Here is a 25281-nt window from a genome sequence, read left to right as displayed (position 1 = left end):
AATTGTGTCCCCACAAAGTCATAGGTTGAACCCCCAAAACCCCAGCCCCTCAGAATGTGACTCCGTTTGAGATAGTCTTTAAAGAGGTGATTAAGTCACAATGAGGCCCTAATCCAATCTGACAGGTGTCTTCGTAAGAAGAGGAAACTTGGGTGCCTGGAGCAACGTCAGGGACTGGTGGCTGCATGGAGGAGGGACCCTGTGAGGACACAGCAGGAAGGCACATCTGCGCACCAAGGGACAGGCCTCCGGGAAAACTGCCCCGCCGGCACCTTGGTCTTGGACTTTCAGCCTCCAGAACTGTGAGAAATAAACTTCTGCCCATCACGAAATACCCAGCCGGGTATTTGGTTACTGCAGCCGCAGCAACAAAAACTAACGCCGATGCCCACGGGCCAGAATTCACTTGCTCGCCCGCAGACGAGATCGCCTGTGCTCTGTCCGTCATCAAAAGAATTCTCACGGAGTCAAAATCCAGCAAAGGGAGAGTCTCTTTCTGGGGACTGCAGCTTTCCACGGGACTGTGCAGTGTGCCACCTGGGTCCTGCCATCTGGGGCCACGCCCCCAGCGGAGACCCTCCTGCCACCCTCAGCCCGGCTGCCCTGCCCTTCTGGGCTCTCCCAGGGGTGAAGTCAGGTGGGCTCCAGCCCGGGGGGCCTCCTTGGCTCTTGTCCCGGTTGGTGGATGAATGTGGAGGTCAGTGGGGGCCACCCAAGGCCACCGTGCTGGCTTCGCAGGAGCCCCAGGGCTTGGGGGCAGGGCGGCCCCCACCGCGCTCTGCTCTCCCAGGTCCTCTGGCGCCGTGTCAGCGAGGCACGTGGCCTTTACACCACAGGTCACAGCTACTCAAACACCCGGGGCCATAGGGAGGGCCAGTAGCGCAGGGCTGCTCGGGACCCTCTGCCCCCAGACCCTGGCCAGGCCGCCCCACCCCCTGCCCCAGGCAGGTGCTCCCCGCCCCCCTGCAAGGCCCTGCCCCCTCTCGGTCACCGCAGGACGGCGCCCACCCTGCCCGGCCCCTCCCCGGCCTGCAGGCCCCGCCCCAGCCCTCCTGGGCCGCCCCCGCGTGCCCCTGTCCCCGCGGTCCCGACATGGCGCGCGCGGTGGAGCCCGAGCGGAGGCTGCTGGCCGTCTACACCGGCGGCACCATCGGCATGCGGAGCGAGCGCGGCAGTGAGTGGGGACCGCCCAGGCCGGGGTGGCCTCGGACTCGGGGAGCCCTGGCCCCTCCTGCTCCGATGGGGGTCGCGGTGGGGGTCAGTGAGAAGAGGGTCTGGAAGTGGCTCAGCTGCGTGGTGGGAGTGGGCTCGGGGGGTCGTTCTTGCTCTGTCTCTGCCCTTCCGAGGCCACCGTGCCCCCACTGAGCCGCTCCCCCACACCTGGGGAGAAGAGGGAGGCCGCGGACGGCACCCTGGGGACCGGGCCGCGTTCCTGTCCCCTGCTGTAGCTGCACCCCGGGGGCGGGGGGCCTGGGAGCCCCGGGATGTGAGGCTGGGAGGGGCCCCCAGAGCACGCGGCTGACCCCTGTTCCCTGGACAGACAAGCTGTGGGAAGGTGTTAGGAGGCTGCGAGGACCACTCCCTGGGGGGCCCCGGAGGGCGGACATCACCTCCCCGCTTCCCTGCGCCTGGCCCAGCAGTAGAGCCTCTACCCCTGCACCCTGGGGACGGACGCGTGTGCTCACAGGCAGGACCTGGGCTCCGGGAGTCGGCCGTGTTTCCTCTGCCCCTGCGCCAGGCCCGGGAGGTGAAAAGAGACTTTGATGCTAGAAAGTCGGGATGGGGTGTGGATTTTGAGACCCCAAAAGGCCTTCGAAGAGCCCTAGGGGCCGCGTCCCGGGCGTCTGGGTCTTCAGGCTCCCGGGAGGGAGCGCACAGGCAGGGCAGCAGCCCGTGCTCAGAAGCCCCTTCCCGGTGTAGCTCAGAGCAGCCGGCCTGTCCCCGCCGCGAAGACCCGTCTTCTGAGCCCTGGGAGGCGCAGTGCGCGCTGTGGGCGCCGGAGCTGAGGCCTCCCGGGGAGCAGCTCCTCAGGCCCAGGCCGGAGCCGCCACCGTGGCGCTGCCCACCCCTCTACCCTTCGGCAAGGCTTGCGGAGGGGGGGGGGGGGGGGCGGGCGGGAGTGGGGCCAGAGGATGAAGGGGAAAGACATAAGATTTGGTCACTGCCGTCCCCCGGAAGAGGGGACAGCACACACGGCGCCGCAGGGGACTGGGGTGCCAGGGCCACGGGAGGCTGGGGGTCCTCAGGATGCTCTCCTGTGTGACTGGCAGTCAGCTGTCCTTCAGGGACATGCAGATTGTGACCTGGCACCTTGGCTTTTTTGCCCAAAAACATGTGTGAGGTGAAAAGGCTCCCAGGAGCAAGGGCAGCTCCCTGGCCGGGGCCCAGGCCTGCAGGCCCCTGAGCCCCGGCCCTCTCCGCGCCCCCGCGGCAGGACCCCGGTCCCGGCGCCCAGGCCTGCCGGCGTCAATGATTAACGGCTCTGCTGACGTGGGCTCTGGCCCCCAGCGGGCTGCAGAGGGAGTGTGGCTTCGTGGGCAGCAAAGCTGTTTGGATTGTCGCTGTTGGGACAGTTTCTGCACCTGCTGGTAAACAGTGGCCTGCCGGGCAGAACACGCCCTGCCAAAGTTCTTGAGGGCAGGGGTGATGGCAGCAGGGACACACTTTGACCTGTCCCTTCTCCGAGTTCAGCAAAGGTATCACAGGCCTAGGGGCTTCATGAATCAAAAACGGCTGATAACCCCATGCCCGAGCCCAGGCCGGCATCCGTGGCCACGTTCTGGGCGGCTGAGGAGCCCGAAGGCCTCGTGGGTCAAACTGGGGCCCCCACCTGCTTGCCCCTCTGCGCAAAGCCCCTCGTGAGCCCGGCTCCTGCAGGCCTAGCAGGAGGGCAGAGCCGCGGGCCGGGCAGCATCGCCCCGCCTTTCAGTCGCCGCTGCCCACGGCTTCTGCCCCCTGTGGCGCGGTGACGACCCCCGGCCTGGGCTGCCTTCCCGAGCGGGCTCCATGCCTTCACTAGCCTGCGTGCCCCAAGTTTGGCTTCGGTGGTTCCGGGGGGCTGCTGTCCGAGGGAGCAAAGTCGCCCCTCAGTTGGCTGTGTTTGTCGGGAGCCGAGAAGTTCCGGCACCAGGGACTCATCACCTGCCTGTCTGGGCCAGGAAGGGCCTCAGGCAGGGGGCGGAGGGCTCGGGTTTTGCAAGACCTGAAGCTTTTGGGGGACCCTCATTAAGGAAAGTAATACAATTTACAAAGTCAGAGTGAGGTGTGAAAGCTGATGTTTATTTAGAACAATAAAGGGTAACACAACTTTCCAAAAAGCCAAGAATATAATGAAATGCAGAAAAATAGTTGTTCGTTAACGTCCTGATCCTCCTTCATGGCCCTGTGTCCCCGCTTGTGTCCCCGTGTTTTGGTGCAAAACACTCTGCAAGGCCAGGGGAGGGTGGGAAGGGGGTGGAGCCGGGGTCAGGGATTGGGGCAGACATGGCGGGTGGTGGGTGAGGAAGGCAGCCTGCCGGGGCAGCGCTGTCTTAATTGGCCAAGTTGGGGTTAGTTTGTTATGTGGCAGTGGGAAACTGGTGCAGCAGGACGGGGTGGAGTGTTGCTGCTGGGGGCTGGGGGACGATGGCCCAGGAGGGGGATTTGGGGCTGCCTGGGGGCCCTGGAGTGGGGGGCTAGGGGTCAGGGCTGAGCGGCTGACCCCCAGGAAATGAGTGGTGCAGTCAGGTCTGTGGGCAGAGAACCGGCCCCTAGCCTAGTGTGGGGTCCGACTCTGATGGTGGTGGGGGGACAGACTGAGGCAGAGCTGGGGCCGGCGAGCCTGGCACATGCACCCTTGAGGGTGAGCCCAGCACCCTCCGGAGCTCCTCCAGGGGAATGGGCCAGGCGCGGACCCACAGCTTCCTGTGTGCTCCCTTGGCTGGCCGGGCGCATTCCTCCCTGGTGAGAGTTACTCACAGCATTTTACAGAGGACACGGGAACCCCAGGGCATGGGCGCGTGGGGAACCCCAGGGCATGGGCAGAGCTGCAGGCAGGTGGCAGAGCCGGTGGTGGTTAGGCACTTGCTGTGTGCTGGGCCCTCTGGTTTGGGGGGCTATGGAAGGGGGCCTGGAGGAGTCACACACAGTCCATGCCCTCCAGCAGCTCGGGGGTCAGCAAATGGTGCATGTGGGAAGGGCACTGTGTTCTAGGCATCTGGGAGGGCTTCCTGGAGGTGGTGTCCTGAGCTGGGCCTTGAAGCACCTGCTGGGTGAGAAGTGGGTGGGGCAGAAGGACTTTCAGACAGAGCCAGCGACATCTGTGGGCATAGTGGAAGGTGGAGGTGGGAGAGGGGGGCACATGGCCGGGTTTCGAGACAAGGCTGGGGAGGGCAGGGCCCCATCAGCCTTGGCTGGGAGTGTGGGCTCATTTGGAGACGGGGTGTAAGCAGAGGCAGGACCTGGGTGGAGGGCCAGACACCGGGCTGAGCTCCTGGGGCTGTCCGGGCGTGAAACAAAGACTCAGCCTCGGCTCTAAGGCAGGAAGCCGGGGCTGCTGTGGCTTCCACGCATGGCACAGCTGCCTGTCCTCCCAGGGGCCCGGTGGTAGCTGTCGCCCTCCTCCCCGCCTCTGACTTTCTCAAAGGCCAGAGCCCCACCTGGCCCCTGCGACTGCCGGCCCCTGACCACACACTCCCCTGGACTCTGCCCGCAGTGCTCGTCCCTGGCAGGGGCCTGGCTGCCGTCCTGAGGACGCTGCCCATGTTCCATGATGAGGAGCACGCCTGGGCCCGCGGCCTCCCTGAGGACACCCTGGTGCTGCCGTGAGTGTGGGCTCCTCTGGGGGTCCCGGGCAGCCCTGGGGGCGGTGGGGGGAGCAGATCCTGAGCTGGACAGTGCCAGCTGGGCCGTGCGGCCGCCTCCAGGCTCCAATTCCTCAGCGCTCCCGTGAGCCACATGCAGGAGCCTGTCTCTAACAAGTCACCTCCGCGGGACTTTAGGGCTGGCCAGCGGCCGGCTTCCACCGGAGCCCGAGCCTCGCTTGCCACCAGGAGGAAGGCAGGGCCCGCGGCTGCACCTGTGCCTGCTCCCACCTCCCTCCCGGCCTCCTCCTGCGCCCCCCTAAGCCTGGGCTGGTTCAGCACGATGAGGGGCCCCTGTCTAGGGACTGTGCCCATCAGCAGCAGCTGTGCTGGCCCAGGTGGCCCCCGCCTCCAGCGTGGAGGTCCCTCCACTTCTCAGCTCTAGGCCAGCTCCATGGTGCCCTGGTGGATGGCGGCTGCCCTCCCTGCAAGCCAGCCTCCTTCCAGCATCTTCTCTCGGCTCGTCACGGGCGGTCCCAGCCTCCCTTTCCAAGCGGCTGGGACGGGGACACTGCTCGGGAGCAGCTCCTCCTGGCCCATCTCCCCCACGCTCTTGGGGACCACAGCCCCTGGCCCTGGGGACTCCAGGTGGAAAGGAGGCTGGGCCCTGTGCTCTGAATGCTGGGAACTAGCCCATGTGCCGCCACCGGCGCACGTTCGCAGGTGCAGGGTCCTCCGCTGGGCCAGAGCGGAGCGGCGGTCAGGGGCTTCCGAGCAGGAGGGCGGAGTGCGAGCCCACGCCCTGCCTCCTGCAGCCGCGCCAGCCCCGACCAGAGGGTCTTCTACACAGTGCTGGAGTGCCAGCCCCTCTTCGACTCCAGCGACATGACCATCACCGAGTGGGTTCAGATTGCCCAGACCATAGAGGTGGGGCTGCGCGGCGCGGGCGGGGCTGGAGGGCGGGGCTGGGGGGCGCGGCGGGCTGTGGTGAGTGGGCGGGGCTAGAGGGCGGGGCTGGAGGGCGGGGCGGGCTGTGGTGAGTGGGCGGGGCTGGAGGGCGGGGCTGGGGGGCGGGGCTGGGGGGCGCGGCGGGCTGCGGTGAGCGGGCGGGGCTGGAGGGCGGGGCGGGCTGTGGTGAGTGGGCGGGGCTGGAGGGCGGGGCTGTGTGGCACGGCGGGCTGCGGTGAGTGGGCGGGGCTGGAGGGCGGGGCTGGAGGGCGGGGCGGGCTGTGGTGAGTGGGCGGGGCTGGAGGGCGGGGCTGGACGGCGGGGCGGGCTGTGGTGAGTGGGCGGGGCTGGAGGGCGGGGCTGTGTGGCACGGCGGGCTGCGGTGAGTGGGTGGGGCTGGAGGGCGGGGCTGGAGGGCGGGGCGGGCTGTGGTGAGTGGGCGGGGCTGGAGGGCGGGGCCGGGGGCGGGGCGGGCTGTGGTGAGTGGGCGGGGCTGGAGGGCGGGACTGGAGGGCAGGGCGGGCTGTGGTGAGTGGGCGGGGCTGGGGGCGGGGCTGGGGCGGGGCGGGCTGTGGTGAGTGGGCGGGGCTGGAGGGCGGGGCTGTGTGGCACGGCGGGCTGCGGTGAGTGGGCGGGGCTGGAGGGCGGGGCGGGCTGTGGTGAGTGGGCGGGGCCGGGCCCGCCTGCAGAAGCAGCCTGGGTCCCGGGGAGGCGCAGTCGGCCTGCCCCGCCTGAGACCGTGGGACATCGGGCAGTGCAGCTTCAGGAGCGGGCTAGGTCCCCGGGTCACCCCTGCTGGCCCAGCCTTCCCGGATGCAAGCGGGGGCGGGCAGCGAGGGCTAGGTCCGCCGCCCCGTTGGTTCCGCCGGTCCCAGGAGTGCTGGGCACGCTATGCAAGCTCCCTCCAGCGCCCACGAGCTGCGTGTGCCCGGCCCCGTTCTGCTAACCCTCACCCTAACCCTCACCCTCATTCTCACCCTAACCCTCACCCTAACCCTAATCCTCACCCAACCGTAACCCTCATCCTCACTCTCACCCTAACCCTCCCCCTCAACCTCGCCCTAACCCTCCGCAGCTGTGTCTCAGTGGACTTGGGGCCACAGGGTGTCTGGTGTGCTTGCCGTGGCGAACCCGCCCCAGCACGGCCCCGCCCCATCACGGCCCCGCCCCAGCACAGCCCCGCCCTTAGCACAGCCCCGCCTTCAGCACGGCCCCGCCCCAGCACAGCCCCGCCCCCAGCACGGCCCCGCCCCGAGCACAGCCCCGCCCTCAGCACGGCCCCGCCCCATCACAGCCCCGCCCCATCACGGCCCCGCCCAAGCACAGCCCCGCCCTCAGCACGGCCCCGCCTTCAGCACGGCCCCGCCCCAGCACGGCCCCGCCCCGAGCACGGCCCCGCCCTCAGCACAGCCCCGCCCCATCACGGCCCCGCCCCAGCACAGCCCCGCCCTAAGCACGGCCCCGCCCCATCACAGCCCCGCCCCAGCACAGCCCCGCCCTCAGCACGGCCCCGCCCCAGCACAGCCCGGAGGATCCCAGTAGCTTCCCGCCGTCCCCACCGCTGCTGACCGCCTGGGAAAGGCGCTCCGGGGAGGACGGCCTAGCTGAGCCCGGCTCTCGGAACTGAGCTCCCCGAAGCCGGGGCCCGGCCGGCCCAGCCCTGGCCGCCCCGGAGGAGGTGGCGGCCAGAGAATCCCCGCGCGGCCATCGCTCCCGCGGGGCTGGCCAGTGGGCCCGGGGGGCCTTCCCTGTACCTAGAAGGCCCCCGCTTGCCCGTCAGTGTGCTGCCCCCTGCCCAGGTGTGTCCCAAGCAGCCTCCCAGGCACCTGTGGCCCCCAGCAAAGGCTGTGCCTCGGCCCTGTGCCCAGCACGTGTGTCCATGCCTGGCCTCCCACGGGGCTGCCCGGAGGCGGTGGACCCTCATCGCGGCTCTCCAGGAGCGCTGAGTCCAGACAGGGGCAGCGCCCAGGCTGACAAGCCCTGTGGGTCGCCTGTCTGAGGGGGGGCGGGAAGGGGAGGCACTGGCGGGACGTCTGGGGGCCATTCCTGCCCTTGAGGATGTCCAGAGGCCACTCACACACACCCCCGCGTGCTCTGAGAGGAGCCACAGCGCCAGGCCCCGAGAGAGGGACCCGGACTCCAGGCAGGGCTGGCCTTCCAGAGAGTCTTCTAGGTCCCAGGGGACAGGGTCCCACCTGCGCGGCCCCTGGGTCCCTCCCTCTGCATCCGGGTCCCCACCCTGCTGCCCCGCTGTGCCTGTCCCAGGAGGAGGGACTGTGGGGAAGGGGCCGGCCTGCCCTGAGCGCTGGGCCTCCCACAGAGACACTACGAGCAGTACCACGGCTTCGTGGTCATCCACGGCACAGACACCATGGCCTTCGCTGCCTCAGCGCTGTCCTTCTTGCTGGAGAACCTGCAGAAGACCGTTGTCCTCACCGGGGCCCAGGTACCCCAGGGTCCTGAGCCCGGAGTTGGGGCATCCTGAGGCCACGGGACAAGTCAGCGCTGGTGGGGGCTGAGGTGGGACCCTGGGCTTCTTCCTCATTCCAGCAGCTCCCCGAGGCGTCTCCCGCTGGCCTGTGCTGGCCAGGGCTCGCGGCTCTGTCCTGCCGTCCCTGGGGGTGGGGACCGTGCCCTGGTGGTGGCCTTGCCAGCACCCAGAGCCCAGCCCCCACTCAGCCCTGCTGGCACCAGGCATCCTTTGCTCTCCCCGATAACGGCCCGTTTCCTGCTGCCCACTGCGACTACCTGACATTCAGCAGGGTGGCCGGGGAGGCTCTGGTCATTTCTGCTACCTCTGTCCCTCTCTTCACTCTTCCCACTGTGGTTCCCAGCAAGGCCATCCTCAGGGACCCTGGCACCTGATGCCCTTCCTGTTTTGCCCTAACCCAGCTCAACTCCCCAAAGCCAGGGCTTGTGGAATGTTCCAGAAAACTGCTGGATTCGAGGGAAGGCAGCAGGGGCGATCTGGACCCTCATTAGCACCAGCTAGAGGCTGACTTGGGGTCCCTGTTGCCGGCAGGTGGCTTCACAAGAGCAAATCCCGGTGCCGTAGGGACAAATCCCACCTGAGCCCTTGGGGATCCTTCCCCTCAGGGCAGAGGCCCGTGTCCCTTTGAGCAGAACCTGCTGGCAGCCCCGGAAAGCTCCAGGGAAGCCCTTTCGCCCAGTCTGCCGGCACCGTCCTGGCTCAGCCATCCCTGCTGGGTCCTCCTTGTCCTCCAGGGGTCTCGAGGTGGCCCTTCTGGGAGCAGGCCAGGCCCACTGCACCCACTTTGGCTGCGGAGCACCCCCTGCTCTTGCTGCCTCCTGTCCACATGCCGCAGCTCCTGCAGGACGACTGGGGCTGAGGTCAACTCTCCTCTTCCCAGCGCCTCCCAAGCCCTGGGGAGGAGAGCTCCATGCAGGCTTCTCCAGGGGGACTGTGGGCCCTGGGAGTGTTCACACGCGTGTCCTTCTAACCCTCACCCTGGCTTGTGATGAAGCATCCTTGTCCCTGTTACACCAAGAGGAAACTGAGGCTCACAGGCTGGGGCTCACCCCCGGCCATGCACCAGAGTGCCCTCGTGAGGCCCTGCCCTGATTGCTCCCTGCCAGCTCCCCGCTGGCGTCCGCACGCACACAGGCAACAGGACGGCTCGACTGTGCTGTCCTCCCGTAGGAGGCCCCTTCCACTGGGCCCACCCCCAGCCACCCCCGGCTCAGCCCACAGTTCCGCTGGGGGTGGGGCTGAGCTGTGGTGCCCTTGGGGCCGGGTGAGGGGGCTAGGCTGGGTAGCCAGGTGGTCCTGGCGCAGGAGGCCTGTGACGCGTTGCTACCAGTGTGGGGACCAGCTGGGCCCTGCTGCTAGCATTGGGCACAGGGACCCCCAGGGAGCAGAGGGAGGCTCTGGGCAGAGGCTGGCATTGCCCCAGCATCAGCAGTTGTTGGCGGCCTTGGAAACGGGCTGACTGCCCCAGCCCCACCCCGGGTGGCCCTGTTCCCTCAAGACCCCAATCTCCGCGCCACCCCAACCAGCCCAGGCCTGCCCCACCCTCCTGTCCCCCAGGCCTGGCCTGGAGGCCCCCTGGCTGGCTGAGGGTTGGCCTGGCGCGCTGAGCCTCAGCCCCGCCCCCCATGGCCTCCCCGGCAGGTGCCCATCCACGCCCTGTGGAGCGACGGCCGCGAGAACCTGCTGGGGGCGCTGCTCATGGCCGGCCAGTACGTGATCCCCGAGGTGCGGCCTGGGGCTGTGTGGGGGGCGGGGCTCGGCCTCTCCAGTGGGGGGCCGGCTGGGGGGGCCGGGACGAGGGTCTTGTGGGTGTGGCGCTCAGGTGGGACCTGCAGGGCAGGGCCCAGGTCGGATGTTAAAGATTTGTCTTTCTCCTTGTCAGTGATGCAGTCACTGTCCCCGACCTCAGGAGAGTGAGAGCAGAGGGGAACAGTCACCCCTAAACTTTGCTCCCCAGAGAGTGCATTTTCTCCCACATTTGTTGTTGTAGACGTTTATCCTTATATTGTGGTTTGTGTGCAAGTTTCCATGGAAACAGGCTGCACCCTCTGCGGCACCTTTCCTGTTTCCTGTGGCGTCGCAGGGAGATGTCCCCATGCCGAGCAGTGGGACCAGGAGCCCGTTCTTGTCTTTAGCGCATCTCCCCCGGGGCAGGAGCGGGGCAGGCGCTTTACCGAGCGGAGCGCGGTGTTTCCAGCCCCGTCTCACTGCCGGGCACAGCCGGGTCCCTCCTGGGGGGAACAGCGGGCCCAGCTCAGTGCCGGGCAGAGCCCCCTGCCCCCAGCTCCCCAGCGGGGCCTGCAGGGACTCGCATCCACCACAGGGAGGCATCCTGGAGTCTCCACTTGGAGGGGAGTGTGGTGCACGCCCTGTGACCAGCCACCCGCACACCCGGACACCCGGTGTCCCCAGGCCCCTGCAGGCTAGGGCGTGCCCATGGGGGTGGCGGGGCTACAGGGGCCTGTGCTGAGTGGCTGTCCGAGTGCCTCCTCCTGGGAGGGTGTCTGCTGGGGTGGGTGAGGTGACAGGCCAGCCTCCCCCGAGCCTGGGTGTCCCTGTTGACGGCAGGGAGGACGGAGGGGTCCAGGGCAGGCCAGCTCAGCCCCGAGTCCCGGCCCTCCCTTCCTGCAGGTCTGTGTGTTCTTCCAGAATCAGCTGTTTCGGGGCAACCGGACCACCAAGGTGGATGCCCGGAGGTTTGCGGCCTTCTGCTCCCCCAACCTGCCCCCTCTGGCCACTGTGGGCGCCGATGTCACCAGTAAGCCCAGCCAAGAGCAGGGCCCCAGATGTGTGCATGGGCTGCTGAGGGACACCGTGCCTGGGATTTGGGGGTCCTCCTGAGTGGGACAGGGCACAGCACGTGGTTCTGCCCTGGGCCGTGGAGAGGGTGGGCCGCACGTGGCTGCACAGCTGGGGCCTCAGCAGTTCACCCCAGGCGCAGAGGTGAGGCCTGGAGAGGAGATCTGGGGACCTGTCCCTCCTGTGTCCTGCCCCATCCACACAGCCCCACCCCTGGGAGTTCCTGCCAGACCGTCTGTGGCCCTGCTGCACCCCGTCCTCCTGGGACACACGCTCCTGCCCTGCAACCTCGGCCCTGGGCGTTTCTGGGGAGTCGTTCTGTCCTCTGGGCCTGGTGGGCAGCCCAGCTGTCCCTGTGGGGCCGGTGAAGTCTCAGCCGGTCCTGTGTCCTAAGGCTTCCCTGGGGGAGGCCCTGGGTGTAGGGGCGGCCTCGCAACTTGGTATCAGAGACTGGTGCCCTGGCCAGGCCTCCTCCAAGACTCAGGGCCAGGCTCCCAGGCCCTCCTGGGGAGCCTCTGCCTTCCTGGGCTCCAGGCCAGCTCCGCCCCCACCCCCCAGGCCTCTCTCTCCTCCTGTGACTGGGAGGCTGTCACAGTGGCCACCTGCCCGGCCCCTGGTGCTTCAGCGGCTGCTCCAAACCTGCCCTGCGTCTCATGGCTTCCTGACTGAGCTTGTGTCATGGGGCTGGTTTGGGGCCCAGGACACGTGTCCTCTGTGCTCACCCCACTGGCTCAAGGGTCCTGCCCAGGAGGCTCCAGGGCCTGCAGAGCTGGCCTTCCTTTGGGGGCCTTTTGCCGCCTTGTCTGGGGCTGGGCTCACCGTGTGCACGGCGGGGTGTGGTGGCTTGTCCAGAAGCGACGCGGCTGTTCCCGTTTGACTGGGTGACTGTGCAGCGTCCCAGCCCACTGGTGGGTGGAGTGCCCCCGCCCGTGCCGTGCTGCTGTCTGGGCCTGGGCCGCGGCGGGGCGCATGGGTCGGGCACAGAGTCGCTGGCCGCCTGGAGGGCGGTTCCTGGGGAGCCTCCTGGTGCCGCAGGCGCTGTCCTGCCCCGCTCCGGGGAGGAGCAGACCCTCCCAGACAGGGCCGGACAGCCAGGCCTTGACCTCCCGGAAGATTCCCCGGACACAGGCAGGGACCCCGAGGAGTTCCAGGACCTGGCATGAGGAGGGGCAGGAGGGGTTCTGGGCACATCTGGCTGGCGGGGCTGTCCGTGGAAACGGATAAAGGCAGGTGGCTCTGAAAGCCCCCAGCGTCTTTGGGTCCACAGCTGAGGCATCGTGTGGCAGTCCGGGCTCGCTGGTAGCCGGGACTGGCTGGTTGCCCGTGGCCCCTTCAGCAGGACCGGACACGAGGAAACCACAGAAGTCCCAGCCCCAGTGCCTGGTTCTGCGGGTGGGAAACTGAGGCAGAGAGGGGCAGGGCCACACAGGGAGGTGTTGGCCCAGCCCTGAGCCCTGGCTCCTCTTCTGGGGCTCTCACCCTGGACCTGCCAACCCTGCCACTCACTCGGGCCCCTTCCAGGGAGTGAAGGCCCAGAACACGTCAGCGTGTCAGCGTGTGTGCGGCACGGCGGCCTCCGGAGCCAGGCTGGGGCCCTTTGCCCACTGAGGGCCCGAGCAGTGCGGAGGCTTCTTGGAGGAGCTGGTGTGGGACTGGCTTGTCTGTGCTGGGTGGTGGCGCTTGGCCCCGGCAGCCCGGGAAGGAGGGGCAGCGTGGAGGTGTGGGCGGCCGCCCTGCAGGCCCGGCTCCCGTGGGGACTGAGTCATGCCTTATCTGGGGCTCAGGAGTGGAGCTTCTGCCAGTGGGGACCCCGCCCCCCGCAGAGCACGGAGGGCTTCTCTGTGACTTCCAGGGCTTCTGCCAGCACCATGTGCCAAGGCCACGTGGGCCTCGGGCGCAGGGCTGCAGAACAGCTTCCCGAGGCTGGCGCTGAGACCGGCCTGGGGGGAGGCTGCCCCCGCCCCCCCGGCCTACGGTCCTGCCGGTTTCCCACCTGTGCGGGTGTGGGAACCTGCGGCCCCGCCCGCACACCTGATGTCAGGCTGCCGGGCCGGTTCTGGCACCGGTGTTGAGAAACCCCAGACTCTGCCCAGGGTGTGGCTGCTGGGGCCCCTGGGCAGGGGGCTGCGCAGCAGAGCCGGGCAGCACCAGTGTGTGCCCCTCCCTCCTGGAGCCCGCTGGCGGGTGCACTGCCAGCTCAGGCTCCCTGTCTCGGGCTTGTCCTTGGACTGTCACTTACCCTCTGGGGCGAGGGGCTGGGCCGGCCACCCCAGGCCATAGACGGGGGCCTGGTGCTCAGCAGGCGCCTGGCCACTGTCTGCCTGGTGCTAAGGCGGGGCGCGTGGGGGCTGGGGGCCGTGCTGGCCTGAGTTTTCCTGTACGTCCGAGGCACGTGCTGTCCACGCCAGGCCCCCAGGAGACCCATATACTCACCCTACCCTGCTGGGGCCCTGTGGGGTCTCACGCCATGTCACCGACATGCGGGGCCCGGCGCCCTCCTCTGTGCCCCGGAGAGGCCCCTCCCTGCACAAGCCGTGCCGTGCCAGGCTCTGCGGCTCTGCGGCTCTGCGGCTCTGCGGGTCTGAGGTCCTGAGGCATGAACCCCCCACCTTTGGCTCCCAGAACACAGTCCCTCCGCAGGGGCTGTTTGGGACTGGGTGGTGGCCTGGCCTGGTCACCAGGCCACCGACCCTCCTCTCTCAGCCCCAGGCGTGTTGACAGCCACCCCCTGGCCTCCAGTAGGCCCTGGGTGGGAGGGTCTTGGGGATCCCAAGGAGTGGGTCTCGCAGGCCCTCAGGAGGCAGTGGGCTGGCAGCAGGGTGGGCGCGGCCCCCGCCATCGCTGTGTGCCCCCCCTGCAGCCGTAGCTCTGGCGTTGGCATCTCCCCGCCCTGCTGGCTGATGCCTCATCTGCTTGTCCAGCTGAGACTCATGTCCCTGAATTAAAGGATGTCTCGTGCGGCCGTGTGGGGCTGACTGCTGCCCCATGGGGTGGGGCCTCCCTGCCAAGGAGCCGCCCCTTCCCCACCCCCAGCACCCCCGCCTCTGCCACCCCCTCTGACTAGTCGTGTGTCTGGAAGATTTTTCTGTTTACTGTCACATGTGACTTGCTGTGGCAGAAACAGCAGGAGGCCCAAGGGCTGCCATCGCCCTGCGGGTGGGAGGACCCGGGGGTGGGGTCCTGCTGCCCCATTGCTGTGCTGACGCGGTGCCTGACTCTCTGGTGCCCCAGGCCAGGCCCTTCCTTCTCTGGGCCTCAGATTCCCGGCGCTGGACCGGAGGGTCCCCAGGTCCCTGTTGCCCAGACAGGCTCTCACCTCCCTCAGTGAGTGGGCCCAGCAGTGTCCACCTCTGCTCCGCTGGAGGCCACCAAGTGCCCAGGGCCGCAGGAATGGGGCCTGCCCTTGGCACCGGCCTCTGAGGGTTTGCAGGCCAGGCCTGGCCCCCAGTGGCGCAGCTCTGGGCAGCACCTCCGCACGGCTGGCTTCGCGGGGTGCTGACCCTCCACCTTCCACGGGGCCTGGGACTCCGCCATCAGCCACCCTGGGTGTGGGGAGCCGGCCATGGGCGCACGTTAGGCCTCTAGGATTTGGGGGTGAATTGGATGGAGCCTTTCTTTCCCCAGAGGTGGGGGTCCCAGAACTCTCAAGCATCCACTCATGCACCATCGACCCACAGCAGTGGCGAGGGGCAGGGGCTGGCAGAGAATGCTGCCCTGACCGCTGCTGGGGCTGCCCGGCTGGGCCACCTCTGCCCTCCCCCGCAAAGCCCCAGGCAGCCTGCATGACTCAGCCAGGCCTCTGTCTCTGCGGGGTCCCCTTCGTCCCCTTCGTCCCCTTGTCCCCTTGCCCATCCAGCCGAGATTCCTCCTGGGGCCCATCACCCTGGTCACTGTGTCACTCTTGCTTGGCCATCGGTCTCTGGACTGAGAGCACCTTCTCCCTGGGCCCCGTGCACACCTCGGAGCCTGGCGCAGGCTCGGGTGAGCCCAGGGCCAAGTGGATTTGCCACAGGGAGGGGGCGGGCAGGCTGGGGTCTTGGCTGGCAGGTGGCTGCAGGCCCCACACTCAGCCCTTCCCTGTCCCCACAGTCAACAGGGAACTGGTACGCAAAGTCGGCAGGAAGGCACGGCTGGTGGTGCACGACAGCATGGAGCGGGACGTGGGCCTGCTGCGCCTCTACCCCGGCATCCCTGCCTCCCTGGTAGGGCCGCCCCCGTCCTGCCCCTGTGCCCAGGCCTTTGGCCCTGCAGACAGGTGTCCCTGTGTGACAGCGTGGCGGGGGGCAGCCCGTTGTGGCTCTCCAGGTGCCACAGCCATGGGCGCCTGCTCTGAGCCCAGCGGTCCCGGGAGTTCAGGAGGCGCCTGGCTGCTTCTGGCCTGAGGCCCGCTCCTCGGACGGCCAGGGAGGCCCACGTGGGGCAGGTGTGTTGGCCCCAATTGCCGGAGGAGAAGGCAGGGACCCTCACCTCGGCCCTGGCTCTGCCGCCCCCCAGGTTCGAGCCTTTCTGCAGCCCCCCATGAAGGGGCTCGTCATGGAGACCTTCGGCTCGGGGAACGGGCCCACCAAGCCGGACCTGCTGCGGGAGCTGAGGGCGGCGGCTGAGCGCGGCCTGGTCATCGTCAACTGCACCCACTGCCTTCAGGGGACAGTGACCTCGGGCTACGCAACTGGCATGGTAGGGGCAGGGAAACCGAGGCCGGGGGAGGAAGGGACGGCCTGCGGGTCCAGCTCTGTGACCTGCCAGCTGGGGCACATGTCTGGCAGGCTGGGGAGGGAGCGCACAGCCCTGCCACGAGCCCCCTCCGCAGGCCATGGCAGGGGCCGGCATCGTCTCAGGCCTCGACATGACATCGGAGGCTGCCCTGGCCAAGCTGTCGTATGTGCTGGGCCAGCCGGGGCTGAGCCTGGACGACAGGAAAGAGGTGTGTCCCCTCGGCTGTGGGCCTCGTGTGTGCACACCTGTTGGCTGGCTCCCGAGGGTGTGCCGGGGGGCCCAGTCCAGGGCGTGTGCCTGGCTTGGGTGGGGGAGCGGGTGGGCTCCGTGGTGGGGAAGGGGAGCTCTGGGCCCAGGCCCGCCCCAGCCCTTACCCGACCGCGAGCTCAGGCACCACCTGTCCTCGCACCTGCTCTGGGGGGCTGCGGGTCCTGGCCCGGGCTCCCTCCCCTGCTGCCACCCTTTCCTGGGGGAGGCTTGACACAGCCAGCCCCAGGCTCTTGGGCTGCAGCCCCTGGGGATGCGAGAGGCCGTTGGGGCCTCAGAGACCTTGGTCTGGTGCTGCTGGCGGGTGGGGCTGGCCAGGTACGGGAACCTGGCCAGGATCACAGCCCAGCCTTAGTTCCAGCCTGGCCCTCTAGGCTGGTCTGGGCTTCGTGTCTGGCCCTGGCAGGGTCTGCCCGGCCCTGTGTTCTCTCCCCCAGCTGCTGGCCAAAGACCTCCGAGGGGAGATGACGCTGCCCACAGCTGACGCGTGCCGGCCCTCGCTGCTGGGCAGTACTTGGGGCAGAGGGGTCGCCTGGCTCCTCAGTCTGAGTGGCAGCCAGGTACTGCTGACGGGGCGGGAGCGGCACGGGGTGGGGGCGAGTCTGAGCGCCAGATTGGGCCCATGCACCCCCTGGTCTCTGTGGGACGCGCCAGGCACAAGCCACTGCAGTCATTCCAGCCGTGAGCTGAAACCAGCCAGGCACGGCCTGGTTCGAGGGCCCAAGAGGAGAGTTTAGGGTCCACGGTGGGGATTTGTGGGGATCCACGGACAGCAAGCGGGAAGGGACCAGGCCACCTAGCGGGGCCTTTCCAGCGTGTGGATGGGAGGCAGACAGCAGGGTGTCTGGGGGCTGCTGCTGGCTGGGCCACTGCCCTCTGACCCCCAGTGGTGGCCCTGGGTGCGGGGGCTGCCTGGGGGCTGGGCCGGATGCTGCCTGACCAGGGGGCTGGGGGGGGCGGCCCCACACCTGCACCTGGGGACGTGGCAGCCTTGAGCACTCCCGTCACAACCAGCGTGCACACCTGGGAGGGGAGGGGTCTGCAGGAGGGACTGGGGCCTCCCCCGCACCCCGCACACTGCCCCAGCGTCTGGGCGGAGCACTGGGCCTGGCATGGGACGCTGGCAGTCGGAAGGGAGCGGGGCTTCTCCGCGCTGCCGGGCCCGCTGCGGGCCTCCTGAGCCTCAGTTTCTCCCCTGCAGGGACGGTGAACTGTGGTGGTGTTAACTGCCACTTGCTGGGCGTGGGCAGTGGTCAGATGAAAGGGCCTGGCGTGTGTGGCCTGTCATTAGGGCAGCTGCCTGGGGCCCCAGGGCCCCTAGGGACGCAGGCCAGCGGCAGCAGCCCTGTGGTCAGGCCAGGCCGTGCCTGCTGGGTGCGGTGGCACCTTGGGGGCCTCTGCTGGGACCTGGCCTCCTGGCGTCTTGGGGAGCTGCTGGGTGACAGGGTGCTAGGGCGGGTGCCCCTTCCCGGAATGCGGAGCAGGGCCCTTCCTTCCAGGTGGCTGGCGCCCCTCCTGCATGCCGCCAGCTGGTGACTTATTCTACCCCCGACAATGGTGGAGACAGAGGAAAAAATGAACCTTGGAGGGCGGGTGGCAGTCCTGGTCACACCACCGGGGCCAGACAGTGGCCTTGTTTCCTGGCCTCTGCTCCTGGGCGGGGTCCGAGTGGGCCTCTGGGGAGGGTGGTGGGGTTCCAGCCCCAGGCCTTTGGATGTGGCATTTCAGGCTGTTTCTCCCCCGTGCCGGGGGAGTCACCGTGTAGGGGAAGCAGGGTGCACACACTGGGGATGCTGGCTCTGGCTGCCGTTTCCCCTGGGGGGCCGAGGACCCAGAGGGAGGCACGGGTCCCAGGTGCCACCATCGCCCACCAGGAGGCAGATGCCGTGCGGGATGCCCTGACGCCCAGCCTGGCCTGCGCTGCAGCCCATGCCGGCGACCTGGAGGCTCTGCAGGTGCTTGTGGAGCTGGTGAGCCTCACACCCTGGGCCAGCCCCAGCCACACAGGCCTGGGGTGAGGGGCGCTGGCCCCCTGCGGGCAGAACGGCCTCTCGCCGGGGCCACTCACCCCACTAAGCGTCTGCCAGGCTGGGCAGTGGTGCTGTCCTGCCAGCAGGTCGGGCCTCTCTGCAGCGGAGGGGGTGGGCACAGTGGCTGAGCCGGGCCCCCTTGGGGATGCACCTGACCCTCCCATGGCCTGGCTCTGCCCAGCCCTCCCTCAGGGGCCACGTGGCCTTGTTGTCACCCTAGGGCAGTGACCTGAGCCTGGAGGACTTCCGCGGTCAAACCCCGCTGCATACGGCTGCCCGGGGGGGCCATGCCAGGGTGGTCAGCATGTTGCTGCAGAGAGGGGTGGACGTGAATGCCCGTGACAAGGACGGCCTCAGCCCGCTGCTGCTGGCCATTCGGGGCAGGTACTGGGGGCAGGGGCTGGACAGAGCGGCCCGGGCAAGCAGGTGCAGATGGGGCCCAGAGAGCCTGCCGGCCTGCCTGGGCACACAGCTTCCCCGGGCAGAGCTGGGTGAGGCCGAGGATGCCTGCTTCCTAGAGCCATGCCTGCCTGGCAGGCACTTTGGGGACACAGGACACTGGCAATCGGGGCTCCCTGCCCTGCATCGGGGCCAGAGCTGGGGTCACCGAGGCCTCTGCCAGGGCTTCCCCACCCTGAGCCTCGGTTTCCCCACCTGTGTGGTGTGCTCACGTGTGTGTCGGGGTGGGGGCTCCCCGCGCAGGGGCCGCAGTGGGGTCCATGTTGAAGGAGGGGACTCACAGGTGGGGGTCACCAGCCAGGCGCAGGGAAACTGACCCCAGGGCCGGGCAGGCCTTGTCTCCACATCCAGCCCCGCCAGCGACCCGCTCCCTGGGCTGCGTCTGGGGTGCAGGGTGGGGCGGTCGGCCCGTGGGTCCCTTGGTGGGGCCATCTCCTTTCACAGGGCTGTCCCAGGCCCACTCCCCGCGTCCCTCCACGTGGGCCCGGCCTGGCGGCTGTTGACCGACAGTCGCAACTCAGAGCAGGTGGGAGGGAGGCGGGCGGGGCCCATCCCAGGGCCTCACGTCCTGGAGGCCTTTGAGGGTCGGGTGGGGTCCCCTCGCAGCCCCTGCGGGTCCCTCTCCATTGCCCAGTGCGCTCTTCTCATGACAGGCACCAGGGTGTCATTGGCCTGCTGCGGGCGGCCGGGGCCTGCCTGTCCACCCAGGAGCTGGAGGACTCAGGGACGGAGCTGTGCAGGTGACAGCTTCTGGGGATGTGGGGACAGGACCTGGGGAAGGGACGAGGGTGTGGGGGCTTCGGAGGAGGGAGAGCCTGCTCTGCACACGGGCACCAGCCTGGCTGGCGGGAAGAGGTGTCTGTCCCGGGCACGTCATGGGCGGTTGTGCCCGGCTGAGAGAGCAGACCCGCAGCACGCGTGTGCACCTGTGTGCACGCGTGTGCACGTGTCAGGGGCCCAAGGACGGGGGTGGGGGCTGGGTGGGAGAGGGGCTGGGCTGCCTTTGGGGAGGTTGGGGTAGGTGGGGGCAGAGGGGCTGGGCCTCAGGGTGGCGGGGCCTGGTCCCTGTCCTGAGATAAAGTGACCAGAGACCCTCCTGCCTGGACTCACGGCAGCCGGTTGCCAGTGTGCCCCTGACCTCCCCGCTGCCCTGGTGACCCCCGGCAGGCGTGGGAAACTGAGGAACGGGAGGCCCCAGTGCCTGGCTGCAGAGCCCAGCTCCCCCTCTGTCCCCGCAGACACACGGCTGCCCCTGCTCCCTGTCCCGCCACCCCAGGGCCTGGGACCTGGCACGGCCTGCTGTGCCCACCCTGGACTGCCCGTGGGCGGGGCCCAAAGGGGAGTGGGGAGAGGCAGAGGCAGGAGACCTGGGCAGGTGCAGGGTGGCAGCAGGTCGTGCCAGGGCAGGGGTGCTCCATGTGGCTGGGCTCTGTGTCCCTGGAAGTCGGAGGAGAGTCGGGCCTGGGGAGGGGTGGCGATGGGGACCCAGGCCGCTGGCTGGGGGAGTGGGCTGGGTGCCTGCACAGCAGGAAAAGGACCCACAGCCCTGGCCCGTGGGCCACTCTGCCTAGACACGGGGGCTCAGCCCTCCTGCCCTGGTCTTCAGCGTCCCCAGGGGCAGATGTGGCCAGCCGCCCTGCCTTCTCAGCCAGCAGGGGATGCGGTGACCGGAGGGAGGGGCTTGGGCCAATGCTCTGGGACCTGCGCAACCACTGGTCTTGGCTCTGAAGGGACTTCTGGGGTGACTCGGTCCAGGGCTGCACCCAGGTGGGCCTTGTTGGCTTCACTGACAGATGGTGAAACTGAGGCGGTAGCCAGGTCCATGTGAGTGGCTTGGCCTGCCCGAGCTGCTCGGCTGGACGTGGTGTGGGAGGGGGGCCCCTCAGCCAGGCCCCCCTGGGGCCAGCGTGTGGGAACTTGGCCTCCCCGTCCCCCGAGGCCCACGCAGGGGGCTCACGGCAGGCCTGGGGCGGGGGTAGGGCCATCCTGCGTGATTCACCCAGAAATCACCCTGCCACTGTGGGGGCGCTGCTGCTGTTCCCTGATCAGGAGCGGAGTCACTGGGCCCTCTGGGTGAGGGGAGGCCTCCCCCTCCCCAGCCCCCAGCACACGCCTGGTGTGGGGCTCACCCTAGCCGCCCTCCGGGTAGGGTAGGGTAGGGAGCGGGTCCTTCCCCGCAGGGGTGTCGGCAGAGGGGGACCTGGTGCGGCTGCATGGCCGCCTTCCCAGGACAGGTGGGCCGGGACCCCTCCCAGCAAGGACTCCCCACACGGCCTGCTGGGGTCCAGGCTGTGCCCCAGCCCAGGGTGCCGCCCGTGTCCCCGTCTTTGAGCCACCGGGTGCCTCAGACTTCCCTGCTGCCGCTGCGGACCCGCCCGGGGACAGCGCTGTTGTGAAATGTGAAACTGGCAGGGGCCCTCGGCAGTGGGTGTGCACATGCGTGTGCTCACGTGTGCGTGTGTGCTGTGCGAGGGCGCCCTTGACCTGTGTCACGGTCACACTCACTGGGTGAAACCAGACTCCTGCCCCGGGGCCTGGCCACCGCTGGGTCAGCTGTTTGGGGCTGGCTTTGTCAGAGTGGCCCGGGCGCCCGGGGCGAGGGTGGGCCGACGGACGGGTGCCCGGCAGGCCCTGACAGCTGCCCGGCCCTCCGCAGGCTGGCGTCGCGGGCGGACGGTGACGGCTTGTGGGCATGGTGGCAGGCAGGGGCGGACCTGCGGCAGCCGGGCTACGACGGGCGCAGTGCCCTGCATGTCGTGAGTGCCCCCCACTCCCTGCGCCTTTGATGAAGGCTGCCGCCTCCAGGAAGGCAGCCCTGACTGGCCCACCAACTCCCCCGCCTCTGCCCCTCCCCAAAGCCTGACTCTCAGGAGCGGGAACTGCCTGGCTCTCCTGGCCGGGCACGAGGCCGCCCCGTGTGCGTGGGCAGGGACGAGGGGGCGCCCCGGTGGGCAGGGGGCGGCGGGGGCCAGGGTGCTGCTCAGTGCCCCGAGGCAGCCCCTCCGCACATGCCCCCCACAGGCAGAAGCAGCTGGGAACCTGGAAGTGGTGGCCTTTCTACAGAGCCTTGCAGGGGGTCACTGCTGAGGCCCCAGGCCCAGTGAGCCCCCGCCCTGCCCCCAGTGAGTCCCCAGCAGCCGGGTCCTGGGGACAGAGCCCGAGGGGGCTGGGATGGGCCAACTATGCCCAGGGTCTGCGGAGCCCCTCCTGTGGGCGTCTAGGGCAGAACACACGGTGTCGGGGTGGGGGGAGGGAGGCAGGACAGACAGGGAGGGCTCCCCGGAGGACAGGCGGCCTCAGACCTCCTGCGTCCTGTCCAGGGAGGCGGCCCTGTGCGGGACCAGACGTGAGCATCGCAGGGCCCACACGCTCCAGAGGCTTCCACGGCTCACCCTGCCCACCCGCCCCGGTGGGCCCGGGGTTGGGTGCTTCCACCTGCCTCCCAGGCTGGGCTCCCAGGCCCGGCCCCCGGCTCCTTCCCACACTGGAGGGCGCCCGGCTTTCCTGTCTGCCCGGCCTTCATACACCACCTGCACCTCACTTGTTCTCAGGAAGGAGGTCTCGGGAGACCTCACGGTTTCAGGAAGTGCTGCCTGGGGTCTAACCTGAAGCTATCCTGCTGCAGCACAAGCCATTCCTTTTCTTCCTGTTGTGACCTGCTAGGGGAATCTCGGGCACCTGCCCTGCTGGCTCTTGGACTGGGAGGTGCCCCACTGCTGGGGCTGCTTCCCACCTGTTTTCATGACAAAACCTAAAGGTCTGTGTTGGGCAGCGTGGCAATAAAGTCGTTCTGGGGACTGCTGGCTCCTCAGGTCCCCCAAGCCCAGCTCCGAGTGGGTCTGTCTGGGTCACAGGACTGTGGAGTGTGTGGGGACTGGGCCCCCAGGCTGGGGCACAGGGCCCTGTCTTCAGCACCCTGGGGTGAGAGAGACACTTAGCCAGTCCTTCCGAGTAGCCTGGTGTGAGTGTGGGCCGAGTGGGGTGGGGCGGGGTGGCAGGGGGAGGTGACGCTAGGCAAGCTGTCCTCCTTTCCTAGCCGCCCCTGCCGGCGTCCCTGCGTTTGCCCAGGCTGCTCCCTCCTCCAGACGACCTCTGCTCTGCTCTGCTCTGCTCTTCTCTTCTGTTCTCCGCATTTCACCTCCTCCAGGCAGCCCTCCGCCCCCGGGGTGGCACCTGCTCCTGCATGACTCTCCTCATGGCCCTTCCTGGTTGCCGTCTGGTTTTCCGTCACCCTAGCGTCCCCACACTCCATGAAGCCGGTGAGCGCCAGGGGGCTTCCGCTCTCCCCAGCAGTGAGCCGCTTGGACGGTCCATTCCAGCTCCCCGTCCGCCCGCCCGTGGCCCCTGCCCCACCGCCTGCCATGAGCCAGGGCGCCCAGGCCCCTGCCGGGCGAAGCAGGGGAGGGGTGACCCACGCCATCCCCAGTGTGCCAGCCTGGTGGGCGTGTAGGTGGGCCCCGTGGCGGGCAGGTGTGCCCATGGGCAGGGCAGGCCTGGGCCGGTGGGGGAGGCTCTCCAAGGCCAGTGGGCAGCCCTGTGCCTGGTGAGAGGCCCGGCTGGGGCTGAAATGAGGCGTTCGGACCCCCAGCTGGTTCTCGGCCTGCACTCTGAGCGCTCCCGCAGGGCCTCCCTCCAGCCACACGTGGTCCCGACCCCGACCCTCCCTGTGGGCGTGAGGATCCCTCTGGGAGCCCCTAGCCTCAGTGCCTCTCGGACTGCCCCCTGGGGGCTTCTGCCTGTCGTCGGTCTCTCTGCCTCCGGAGTGGGGGCTCAGGAGGGCTGGCCCAGCCTGCGCACATGTGCTCTGTAGACGCTGGGCAAAAGTGTGACCCTAGAGCTGGTCCTTGGCACTGGGTGCAGCCGGGCTCCTCAGCCTGGTTCCCAGGCCCGGCTGGCACGGCCGCCACAGCCTCCCGTCCTCACCCAGACCTGGGTGTGCCCAGGCCTTGAACAACCAGGTGACAGCACATGAGCACGGCAGCCCAGGGAAGCCTTTGCTTTGCCCTGAAGAAGGCCCGTGAGGGCACACGGGGCCTGGGAGCCAGGAGCCCCCCTGTCACAGGCAAGCCGGCACCCTCAGAGGGCCTGGTGGGGGCGCGGGGGTGAGGCCACCTCCGGGGTCGCGCAGCCGAGCCCCCCAGCGACCTGGGTGCTCCTGCACTCAGTGGCTCTCCAAAGTGCCCACTCCCGAGGGACCGGGCAGAGCCGTCGCCCACGGCCACGACACACTCAGCACTGTCTCAGGCCCTAGGAGCCCCAGATTGTGAAAGCACAGGTGGCTCACGTTACCCCACATGGCAGCGCCTCCCAGAGCAGGTGCCAACCTGCCAGTGTAGAAGCGCCCGCCCACGGGAGCCGGGAGAGGACCCTGCCAGTGTGAACACGCCTACTGATCCGGAGTGTCCCAGGGGAGCACTCGCCAAGCTGGCTTTTGCCCAAGTGGGTCACTGACAGAGCTCGGAGGACCCAGCTCGGAGCGGCAGGGGCCGGGAGTGCCTTCGGCAGTGGGCAGAGGGGCAGCTCCCCACAGGGCGGGGCGCTGGCCCCATCCTCGGGCCCCCCACGTATGATGCAGAGCACTAGGACGGCTCCTGGCCTGGGCGCGTCTCAGACAGCTGGGAAAAGTCGCAGGCGCAGGTCTGGAAACTCCTCCGGGGGCCACTCTGTGCCCCTCCGGCAGAGGCCAGCCTGGGCCTGGGGAGGTGGGCTCCTCCGGGAGTCCCGAGAAGCAACAGGGGCCCGAGGCTGGCGCTGCGGGACCTGCCTCCCTGGGCCTCCACTCCTTAGTGTGAGATGGGAATAGCTAGGACAGATGACAGTTTTGGACACTCACATTCTGCCACGTTGGCTCTTTTTGTCCTCACTCTGCGCCCGCGGAGGGTACAGAGGCATCATCCCTCCCATTTTACAGCCGAAGAAACTAAGGCACGGAGCGGTCCACTCCTGTGCCCAGGGTTACACTGGTGCCGGCAGAGCCGGGTTATAAATCTGCCTCGCACCAGGGCCAGCCCCTTGTCCCTTGCCACAGCGGGAGGCTGGTGAGACAGGAACAAGGCACAGCCAGGCAGGTTCTGGGGCAACCAGACTCCCCCAGCCGGCGCTGCTCACACCTGGCAATTTCTCACTGGGCGGCCTTGGCTCCCACAGCCCATCCAGAATCACCCGTCCCAGGGTTATCTCTGGGAAACATCCCCCTTCCTCCCCTTCCTTGCAGCCACTACCTGTTTCCCAGCGTCTTCTATCCTAAGATCAGACTCCTCCAGGGCACCCCATTCCCAGCTATAGATAACCAGACTTCTCTTGCATGCGAGGAAGTTCCCCTTGTGGTCACACCGCAGTATTTCCTGCTGCAAGTGGGAGGCACAGGTGTTTGTACCAGTCACCTCCTCCTCCCCTCGGTCATCAGTCCCCCCTGATGCTGGAGATGCAGAGCTGGCTTTGCTGGGTGGGGGGAGCCCACCCAGGCCGGGTGTGTAGGGAAGGGTCTCTCCGGGCTGGGCTGGACCACGGCTTAGAGTTGAGAACAGGACAGGTGGGTGCACCCAGCCCATGCAGTGGTGGGGTGGGGTGGGGGAATCTCCCAAGCTCCCCTTGTGGGTCACAAGCCTCTGTGTCCCCCATTCTGCCTGACCCCCACCCGCAGCCCCTGACTCCACACACAGACCCCAGACTGAGCAGAGACTCCTAGGCATGCAGTCCCTTCCCCAGCAGGACTCTGCAACCTCTGTGAAGTCACTGTGCTTCTTTGAGCCTCAGTTTCCCCAACTGCAAATGGAAATACTCAAACCTT

General features: G+C 68.4%; 1 protein-coding gene across 12 annotated transcripts; it reads left to right on the top strand.

Moving 5' to 3' along the window:
• Positions 1-1078: 1078 nt before the first annotated feature.
• On the top strand, positions 1079-22305 carry ASPG (asparaginase). 12 transcript variants are annotated; one of them, XM_045559663.1, is made up of 16 exons: positions 1079-1174; positions 4694-4802; positions 5597-5708; positions 8050-8175; positions 9862-9945; positions 10852-10978; positions 15109-15221; positions 15514-15696; positions 15830-15943; positions 16440-16562; positions 17877-17972; positions 18253-18416; positions 19145-19231; positions 21148-21247; positions 21513-21613; positions 21812-22305. In XM_045559663.1, the coding sequence occupies exons 1-15, from the start codon at positions 1093-1095 to the stop codon at positions 21576-21578; spliced, it is 1686 nt and encodes a 561-aa protein (XP_045415619.1). In that variant the 5' UTR covers positions 1079-1092; the 3' UTR covers positions 21579-21613; positions 21812-22305. The 12 variants fall into 12 exon arrangements, with proteins under 12 accessions (XP_045415619.1, XP_045415663.1, XP_045415647.1 ...); XM_045559707.1 differs by having other exon boundaries at positions 1083-1174; positions 5505-5708; positions 9862-9929; positions 10870-10978; XM_045559691.1 differs by having other exon boundaries at positions 1083-1174; positions 5505-5708; positions 9862-9929.
• Positions 22306-25281: the final 2976 nt, after the last annotated feature.

This window comes from Lemur catta, chromosome 1 (assembly GCF_020740605.2).
Source record: "Lemur catta isolate mLemCat1 chromosome 1, mLemCat1.pri, whole genome shotgun sequence".
Classification (NCBI taxonomy): Eukaryota; Metazoa; Chordata; class Mammalia; order Primates; family Lemuridae; genus Lemur; species Lemur catta.
This window is presented reverse-complemented; position numbering and strand designations above follow the sequence as displayed.

What these genes read in the sequence shown, in the direction of transcription:
- ASPG (XM_045559630.1), top strand. Translation starts at nt 5,236, where the DNA reads ATGGTGCCCTGGTGGATGGCGGCTGCCCTCCCTGCAAGCCAGCCTCCT. An exon ending in TCAGGGACGGAGCTGTGCAG is followed by an intron (nt 19,232 to 21,147) that starts GTGACAGCTTCT and finishes GGCCCTCCGCAG; the next exon opens with GCTGGCGTCGCGGGCGGACG. An exon ending in GGCGCAGTGCCCTGCATGTC is followed by an intron (nt 21,248 to 21,512) that starts GTGAGTGCCCCC and finishes TGCCCCCCACAG; the next exon opens with GCAGAAGCAGCTGGGAACCT.